At 33.7% G+C, this 9,833-nt stretch overlaps 2 protein-coding genes across 5 annotated transcripts in view; both read right to left on the reverse strand.

Annotated features, from left to right (window-relative positions):
• LOC111387724 (DUF21 domain-containing protein At4g14240-like) overlaps positions 1 to 5,262 on the reverse strand; it is a 5,984-nt gene extending 722 nt beyond the window's left edge. The window contains exons 1-13 of one of the 4 annotated variants that reach the window (XM_023012309.1): positions 5,165 to 5,262; positions 4,785 to 4,953; positions 4,552 to 4,628; positions 4,211 to 4,294; positions 4,016 to 4,129; positions 3,334 to 3,417; positions 3,115 to 3,186; positions 2,766 to 2,833; positions 2,490 to 2,577; positions 2,313 to 2,386; positions 1,898 to 2,228; positions 1,440 to 1,486; positions 205 to 1,332 (exon numbers count right to left, since the gene is read on the reverse strand). In XM_023012309.1, coding sequence (XP_022868077.1) covers positions 1,200 to 1,332; positions 1,440 to 1,486; positions 1,898 to 2,228; positions 2,313 to 2,386; positions 2,490 to 2,577; positions 2,766 to 2,833; positions 3,115 to 3,186; positions 3,334 to 3,417; positions 4,016 to 4,129; positions 4,211 to 4,294; positions 4,552 to 4,628; positions 4,785 to 4,878 — 1,266 coding nt within the window. In that variant the 5' untranslated portion in view covers positions 4,879 to 4,953; positions 5,165 to 5,262 and the 3' untranslated portion in view covers positions 205 to 1,199. Of the gene's footprint in view, positions 1 to 204; positions 1,333 to 1,439; positions 1,487 to 1,897; positions 2,229 to 2,312; positions 2,387 to 2,489; positions 2,578 to 2,765; positions 2,834 to 3,114; positions 3,187 to 3,333; positions 3,418 to 4,015; positions 4,130 to 4,210; positions 4,295 to 4,551; positions 4,629 to 4,784 lie in introns of those variants that run through there. The other 3 variants (XM_023012307.1, XM_023012308.1, XM_023012306.1) reach the window with 3 other exon arrangements.
• Positions 5,263 to 8,435: 3,173 nt separating this feature from the next.
• Positions 8,436 to 9,425, reverse strand: LOC111387726 (zinc finger BED domain-containing protein RICESLEEPER 1-like; the record flags this gene model as incomplete). The annotated part of the gene is made up of 3 exons (XM_023012310.1): positions 8,436 to 8,474; positions 8,565 to 8,632; positions 8,808 to 9,425. Coding segments are annotated over 3 exons (725 nt in total), but the record flags the coding sequence as incomplete, so codon positions are not given.
• Positions 9,426 to 9,833: the final 408 nt, after the last annotated feature.

The following is a 9,833-nucleotide window of genomic DNA, read 5'->3' on the forward strand; positions in this document are numbered from 1 at the left end:
CTAGTTTTGCTGTTTTTAAGGAAAAGAAAATGGGAAATGGTAAGAGACCCCACAGGAAATAGACCTATAACAGTTATAGGGCTTGCCCGAAGTTTTTTCCTTCAATGGGACGCCGACCAAGCCTATAGAAATAGTGGAGGAAAAAGGAGCTTGGTTATTTGGCACCCGACAACTTTCTTTCATGAGAGAGAGAAGAAGCTAGAATTGTATGTATACGTGTAGGTATATTGGGTTGCAAAAAAGCATTCTCCGAAGGGAATGCTTATGCTTAGTACAAGGATACATTAATGCTACATCTTGAGAGACATGCAATGATAAGAAATTACAGCTGATAGCTCATCAATGTAAAGTAAATACATTGGAAATCTATATTATAGTGCCTATACAAGACTCACAAAACCATCTACGTAGCTAAAACATGTTTATCCCAATTGTCTTACGACTTTGTGGACATTAAATCGAACTTCTTTGGTATTGGTCCCTGCTTTTTTGGCTTCCCTGTAAAAATTCCAAAAATGCATGCAAGATAAGACACGAGTAAATCCTGCGATGTTTATAGCATCCTTTTCATTAGAATTCTCGAACTGCAAGTAAATCGCAACTAGAGAATAATTCCTTTCCCCATATTTCTAAACCTAGATATGAACAAACTGAGCACACCTAAAATCCTGTCTCTCTGTCATGATGCACTGTTACTATTTCAAAGGTTTGTAGAAAGGTCCATTGCATTCGTTAGATTAACTAACAGTAGATCATTTCACATCCAAATTAAGAAAGGAATCCACAGTTGAATGATTCACAATATACGAAAATATCTCATATCCAAGTAAAGTCCAGTAATCTATAACCAGATATTTCTCTGAAGGGCCATGAACTCTGTTTTGATAACCTCATGGTCAACTATAAGACTACCGTAAAAAGCTTTTGATTTACTGGATGTTTTACTATGATGAAAGTTGATATATAAGCAGGCTTAAAATGGTCCTATCGTATTTCAGAAAATCTTCTGAAATATTAAGTCATCGATAATCATAATTCACTAAAAATTAAGCAAGTTTTTTCTCGTAATTAACTTAAAAAGAACAATGTAACCTTGATCATAGGAAAGGTCATTTCTCTCAGAACCCATTCTTTAATGTGTAGATTTCTCATCAAGCAAGCAGATACATGCTATCCTTTTGGATTGTCCGTGGATAACATTAGACACTGGAAGTCGAAGGCTGTAGAATAAATGTTGAAAAACTTACTGATGATGGCTTTTGACCAGTCAGTCTACGGTTCGAAGGTGCTCGAGCAACAGATGAAGCAGCAGCAGTAGCAGCCACACGTATTCTACAATAATCACAATGCCACACACCATCGAATAAGCTTGTAATAATAATAAAAGAATCAGGGAGAGCAGGTGCAAATATATTTAGGAAAGTGCTCGCTCTTAACACCTTTTATGCACATCGACATATACATCTGTCTCATCAACAATTTCCTCCTGCATCCACGGACAACAATTGGTCAAAGCTTGAAATGGGAAAGGTGGAAGACTGAACGTTCTCAGATTAGCAGAGGGTATTAACAGCATGTTTGGTTAAAGCTTAAAGAGTTTGTTTATAACTAAATTAGTAAATTTATTTGAAAACAAGTTACTTTTTATTTTAACAGAAAGGTAAGGGTTACTTTTAAATAAGCAATTCTTTTTTTTTTTTTTTTTTTTTTCCCTTAATTAGCAGTAGGAAAAAATAACTATCCAATCACATTTAAAAGTAAAATAACTTCTACGTATTCACAAGCTAAGCCAAACATGTTCTAAGCAGGTTACAACAGAGAATTTATGGGCCCAACTAAATACAATATCAATCAGTTGTAATTGAAAACATGAATAAGGTGAACCATGAGAGGTTACTTGAAGAAGTTCTTCGAATACATCTTCCAAAGTGATAATGCCAATGACTTCATCTTCAATATCCTTCGATGGATCCTTGTCATGCGAGGCATCTTTTGAAGCCTTCTCAATGTTGATCACGACACTATTTAATTTACCACCATGCTTGTTCAGCAATGGAATAGTCAATTGCGAATGGCAGTTGGTAAAATTGTTTTCTCCACTCTTTGCGGCATCAACAAAAGAACTATGGCTTTTTTCTTTCTCTCGCACTTTTACGACGGCTGCCATGTGACTGCTTCCTTTCTGAAACTCATTGAGAATATCATACAAAGGCATATTTGCCGGTACCCTAAATAAAAAGAACAAAAATATGATGGGATAAAAGAAAAAGGAAAGGAATAAAAAGAGAACATTTTTAAATTGACAAACCAACCTAGGGATTTTTCGTATTGAAACAGCACTAACCGGGGTCTCAGTTTCTGCCCTTACAGTAAGAAGACTCTTTACCTATTTCCAAAGAAGCAAAAGATATTACAGAACAATAAATTAATCAGTTACTAAAATCAGATAAATGGAAGAAGTTCAATAATTTCTGGAGTTATACACAGACCAATAGAAGTCCAATAACGTTCTTTGGATTTCCAGAATACACAGGAATACGACTATGTCCTCGAGCAAGGATTTTCCCAATTGCTTCCCTGCAATGTAGGACTTGCATTAGAAAAAACAATTTTTATATATCTCCGCATAATTTTAATTTCTTCTAATGTACGAGAAAAGGTAAGCTGACCTAAGGCAGAAAATGAAATAATGGCTTCTCAACAGTAATTCTCACATCATAAATATAACTTAAGAAACATGGAAAATAATTCAGCATCAAACTCACCAGTCCAATTTTGAATTGACATCTAGCGAGAAAGTTGATTCAATAGGCGTCATAGCCTCCTCCGCAGTCTGCACATATTTTGATCATTTTTATTCTGTTCGCACTTTATTGCACAAAGATACCAGGGAAAACAATTTATAGGTAAAGCAGAATAGAATTATTCTATTATTGATTTTGAAATCAATTTACTTGAGGGAAGATAATGAAAGCAAGAATTTCCATTTAACTTCCTTACCAAGGGTACATAGTACCAAGGGTACATAGTGCCATTAATACACGGGTCGAATTGCTAGAGTATGTTATGAAGCAAAGAAACTACACCACGTGATACCTCCGCAAACCAACTTACCTTTTCAGTCAAATCTAATGCTCCACTTATGATAGTAGTCTCATCATGAGTGAGTTCACCTCCTTTCCCAGCCTATGATGTACGTTAAAGCAATAAATTGCATTATATATCAAAACAAATGAACCACTGAATAGATATTTTACTTGTCGATACATGCTCTCTATAATCATAAACCATGCATGTGTTAATATATATTCACTTTCAACTTCGGGGGAATACCTCCTGGCTGTGGATAGAAACAAGTGCTTTCAACTGAGGTCGCCTAAACAAAGCATCATTGTGCCCCAAGATGACATCTAGAATCTGAACCACATGAATATATCAGGCTTAGTAATGCAGCAGATTCAACCCCGAACCCTATCCTGATAGCAATGATGAAAGATAGGAAAATATTGAAAAACACAAACACACACACACACGCACACACAAAATACAAATATTTACAGTGGTTCACCCTAAATGTGAGAGCTATTTCTTTTCATCATGTGTTCGTTCATTAGTGCTTTTAAGTGCTTATAGGCTATAAGTCACACATAATTGGATATAATATATGGGTATAAGTTGTAGGTTGTACAAAAGTATGTTTGACCAGCTTAAATTATGATTTCAATTTTATCAAACATGCTCAATTAATAACTTTTCCTCGCACCTGTCTTCTCACATACCGCCTCCTTTAGACTCCTATTTGAGAAACTAGGTCGATCTATGGCAGAGGGATAAGTGTACAATATAATTAAGACTTCATGCATTTGAAAAAGTAATCTTCTGCGAATCTTATTTTGAAATTGAAAAAGTAATCTTCTGCGAAACATTGTTGCGCTGGACTAAACAACCGAGCATCCTATACTTCACAATTGACAGTAAAAAGAGGGGGAAAAATCACTTTCTATGTAAAACTTACTTTTCCAATAGGGTAAGCAATAGGACAGCAAATTATCATCAAGATTCGCACAAGCCACACGAAATTTGCACCAACAGTAAGCCCGTACTTAGAGCATATTGCTTGTGGAATAATCTATTTGCCACAATTAAACAAGAAGTCAATTGCAGTTTAACCTGGCAATTACATATGGTAAATCATATTGGAAAACTGTACCTCACCGAAAGCAAGAACAAAAGTTACTGAGAGGATGACAGCAACAATAGGGTGAAACAGTTTATCTAGATATATTGGAAGAGCCTGCAGAGAGCGTTGTCATCAATTTAATAAAATTTTCAAATTATGTCCGAGTTATTCGAATATCACGATATAAGTAGGCCATATTACATACTGCTGGATAGAAGGATAACATAAAATATTTTAACTAGTTTTTTTCGTATTTGGAAATCCCAGAACTTGAAACTTGAACTCAACTTTATCAACACTTTCAAAATACTTATCATATAATTAATAATTTGCAAAAAAAATTAAATAACTAAATAAGAAAAACATCTGACCTCCATTGCAGCGGCATTGCACAACAGCAGAGTCACAAGAAGTTGGTGCTGCTTTTGAACAACCGGCAAAATAATTGCTGCACAAAAAAAAAAAAAAAAAAAAAAAAAAAAAAAAAAAACCAAATTTCACATCAACAAAATTCAATCTTTCCCCAAACCAAAATTCACAACGCGAAGTAATTAATCAAAACAATTCACCAAAAAATAAAAAAGGGAAAATTTTCGTACTGTACCTGCCTGTTTTTTTTCAGTGGAGGTGCCACTTCTCTTGAGGATTTCGAGTTCGACAAGTCCGAGGGACATCAACCCCAACGTCAGCCCCGACATTATTCCGGCGAAGATTACGAGGAAACACGAAATTCCGGCATAAACAAACCACCATGGATTACCAAATTCAATATCCTGAGAATCCATATAAAAGGCCCTAGTTAAAATCCCAGCTATGGCCACCGCATTCATCGACAAACTCCTCATCAAAACCCTACAAATCTTTATGGGTTGACCCCCCTTTTTCGCAGTCGGTATAGAAAAAGATAAATACAGTTTCTGTGTCTCTTTTTCTTCAATTCTGTTCAGTGCTCTACAAATTTATCATATGTCTGAGAACTGTTACCTTAATTTAATCGCATTTTTAAAAGTTAACGGAGTGGTGTGACGCAAGTTGCAGTGGAAAAGACAGACAAATAAATTGCGGTGCAGCGAGTTCATGATGCGGTTNGTCACTATTCTACAAATATAACATATTTCTGTGGACCGTTAACTCAAATTAGTCGCATTTTTTTTTGGTAAATAGAGCGGTGTGACGTCCGTTGCAGTGACAAAGACAGAAATCAATGAGGTGTAGCGAGTTCATGGAGTGGTTGTATCTTCTGGTGGCAACTTGGATACAATGTACAAATATTGGATTTCAAGGTTTTATATGGACCGTTGATGTGTGTAGAGATACCGCGATAGAAGAATCTGATGTCAGATCGAACGGTGGCATAGACATTTGAAGGGTGAGTGGAGTTGGGCAAGGTTCTTTTTCGAAGAAGGTGATATCCGATTATGTTGCACGCATATTTATAAGCGGCATTAATAATTATTCTTTCTTGTATATATTTGACTTTGTTGTCTTACGTGGTTCTTTAATGCGTATTTGGTACTGAACATTTAAGGAATAACGTACAAAGTTTTAATTTCTCCTTATTATTTTTTTAATATTATTTATACGGTTCAATCTTTCTCATTAAACACATTTTTTAATACTAATTAAAATTGAACGTGCAATAAAATAAATGTTATGTGTACTTCTCATGATGTACACAATGCATTACAACTCTCTCATATGGAGGGGACCCACGAATATTTTATTGTATGTAGACCCCCCTCCATGTTAGGGGTGTAATATTATGTGTACATTATTGTGTACACATAACATTTTCTTATTTTAAAATATTTTATAAGTAATGTAAACATAATATTTGGTACCACTTTATTAGAGGATTTGATGAGTCTTGGACAAATTAAAGAAAATAAAATTTAGCATATGAATTTAAGAGAAGAAAATTGTACTCAAATTATACTCTCAAAACTTAATTTCTATAATTCAAATTTTTTGTAATGATAAAATACTATAAATGAGCAATTTTTTTTTATATTACATTTGATACATAAAAAATTATTGACTCTAGGTTATTGTGAATGTTAATTAATTAAAAATTAATAACACAAATTTCATATATGACAATAATTATACAGTATTTATTACATATCGAAAAATGAAAAGTAAGGTGTTATTAAAATAATTGAATTGTAGGGGGTTAAAATTGTCCAAAAAATGATTCTTCCTTAATGTGATATTTTAATATAGAGTAATACTATTTGTAGTCGCTCACTACAGCAGTCGCCCTACGTGGCATATACATGATAGGTGATTATTTAATACATTAATGTGGTAATTTTTTTTATTCATTAATACATCAAATAACTATCTACCATGTGTATGCCACGTATGATGACTGCTGTAGTAAGCGACTGCAAATAACATTATTCTTTAATATATTATAGATTATTCAATGCTGTCAATCTCTCTCATGAAACACATTTTTTATATTTTTAATTTTGAGACAAAATTTCCAACATCCCCGCCCGTGGCGTCATTGATTCTTAGCACAAGTTAATGTGATAGTAGCTCATTGCCATATTATTCAATGAGTATTCTCTTTTCTAGTGAGATTAAATAGCTTTATTATTATGGGAAAGAAAGCTATAATAAAGAGTTAATTATTCTACGCATTGAAAATGACATGAATTAGTCATCACTTAAATTGATATGAAGCACTTGTGTAGTTGATTGTTGAATAAAGGGAACAAGTGACAGCTTAATATCAACCTTCAAAGAATATTGAAATAATTGTTATGATTAGGATTGTGTTAGTGAATCATGTCAAAATTTGGTGTCCGCACGTGACGACACGTGGCCAATCTTTAATAGGAAACTGTTGTCGTCCCTTGGGCGGGCAATTTTTCTTTTTATAAGTGTTCACCCATGGTAGGTACTTGTAAACTCGATTATCTAAGAGAACTTTTTGCAAATTCAGATAGAAAGCATACTAGAAGAATTATAATTATAAAATGCGATCAGGCCCAACTGGAAACTGATGACAGCCTACGTAGAGGGATTGTATCTATATCGTGTAAATTGTTGATGAATTGCATCGTTGGCAGGGATACATTTGTTAAGATGGCGAGGGACTGAGTTTTTCCAATTGACTATTCAATGAATTCGTATAGGGGCATCGCTGTAATGGAGAAAAAAGAACCAAACTTTCAATTTATGAGATCGTTATAAAGAGTAGAGGCTTTCAAATGTGTTCTCAACTACGTTCACGAGGCATTCATGGAACTTGATATGCTGGATTCGAAATGGAATGCTGAGAGGGAAGCAAGGCAAAGAGTCAGTTGATCGTGTTCCTTTGAAATTTGGATACTGGCAAATGTCAAGCGTTTGGGGTTTACAAGGAAGTGATTCACAAGGACGTAGAACTCATAGCACGACGTCTGTCATGGTTTCTATTGCAATGTATGAGACTTGGATTCAAGATCGACAGTATGGAATCTGAGTGTATAGTTTATATAGATTTAGGGTCCGTTTAATTGTAAAGATGGAATTGAATTGAGTTGAAAACGAATTTCATGGAATTGAATTGGCTAAAAATTGTTTTCCTGAAAATTGTAAATTATTGTGTTTGATTAGTATAATTTTTCACGTGGAAAATATTGAAATAAAAGTGATTTTTGATATTCGTTTGACTCTCTTTGACATGAAAATTGTCAATTAAATGGATAGATTTTACTAATATTGGGATGAAACTTGCTTCCATTGCCTCAAAAAAATTCAAGAAAATCATCTATCTTTTGATATTTGTTTAACTTTGTTTTATATAAAAATTGTCAATTAAAAGGAAATATTTTTTTACAATAATTCTGAAAATTTGTTAACTTTGCCAACCCCAAAAAAATAAAATGAATATATATATGAAAACCAATTCCTACATATCCCTAAAAACCAAGAAAATTTCAAATTTCAAGAAAAGAAAGAACTTGAATTTCATGGAAAAATATACCCATCAATAGGGATGGTAGTGGGGCAGGTTCGGGGGGGGGGACGACCCACCCCAAACATACCCCGGGGCGCGTGGCGGGGCAGAGTCATGCCCCGTTTACTGCCCCATCTTTTTTTTTTCCTTCCCCAAATTCACAATTTAAAAACGCTAATATCCAAATTAAGTACTTTAAATAAACAATATCTGAAAATAAACAATTACAAATACAATTACATTGTAACTAAATTTCACTTCTTTATCCAAAAATAAATTAGTTATTTTTCCATCTTTATAACTTCATTTATCGGCAGGTTCAGAGATTGTATAAGATGGATCCTGAAAAACGAAAGAAATATTATACTCAATATCATCATAAATTCATAATAACGATGAATAAAATTTAAATTATATAATAAATAAAAGTACTTCCTCATCAACATTTTCATCATTCATCTTGGAGCAACTTCCAAAATATGCAGATGGCGCAGAATTCACTATTAATAAAATAAAATAATTAGTAATAAGAAAATTCATAAAAGAAACAGTATAAAAAGCAAATGTTTCTATACATCGTATCGTGAATATCGGCATATAACCAATCTTAAGCACACATTAAAGCCTCCAAAATTTTGGGGTGAAGTCTATTTCTGTGTGGACTAACAAATCTACCACTAATACTGAAAGCAGATTCGGATACCACAGTAGATACCGGGATGACCAAAATATCTTTTGCAATTCGAGATAAAGTCGGATATTTGATTGAATTCACTTTCCACCATGTCAATATATCAAAATCATCCAACCGAGACAATATAGGCTCATTCAAAAAAGTATCAAGCTCGATTTTCACACTACTAGGAGCTTCAACATTAGAAACAAATTTATAAAAATTCACTATGCGATCTGATTTATTATTAGCACTTGATGTCTCGGTTTGACAAGAAGAAGTAGAAAATTGAGCTAAAGACCCACTTGAATCATTCTTTTTCTGATAATCGTGCACTAATTTGCTACAAACTTGATATATTTTATCAATCTCACTTGCAGCATTGTGATTAAAAATACGAGGATAATAAAACTTAACTAACATCATCTTATACCTCGGATCCAACACTGCTGCTAAAGCCAAAACTCCATGAATATCGCTCCAATACTTATTAAACTTTTCCATCATATTGGTTGCCATCATTTGAACTTCCACATAAGGAGATTCAAGCCACTCATATAATGACAATTTGATATCATAAACATTTGCAAAGAAGAGATTAGCAGTTGGATACTTTGTTCCTGAAAACAATTCAATAACCTCATAAAAAACCTTTAACTTCTCACATATTTCTTTTACTAAATCCCAATCACCATTACTAGGGAAACATTAATATCGTGACTCCCCCAGTTTCAAACACGGAAAAACATCCTTATAAATCAAAGCAGTATTAAGCATCAAATATGTCGAATTCCACCTTGTTTTACAATCAAGCACCAATTTTTTCTCACAATCAATTTTCAATTGACGTGCAAAGAGCTCAAATTTTCAGACCTCTTTAGCTTGGCTGTCCAATAAGCAACACTATCACGAGTTTTCTTAACACTACCACTAATAATGTCCAACCCATCCTTCACAATAAGATTTAATATATATGCACAACACCTCATATGAAAAAATTCACCATTCAGTACAAGAGAACGAGTACA

Source organism: Olea europaea, unplaced genomic scaffold, assembly GCF_002742605.1.
Source record: "Olea europaea var. sylvestris unplaced genomic scaffold, O_europaea_v1 scaffold4203, whole genome shotgun sequence".
Taxonomy (NCBI): Eukaryota; Viridiplantae; Streptophyta; class Magnoliopsida; order Lamiales; family Oleaceae; genus Olea; species Olea europaea.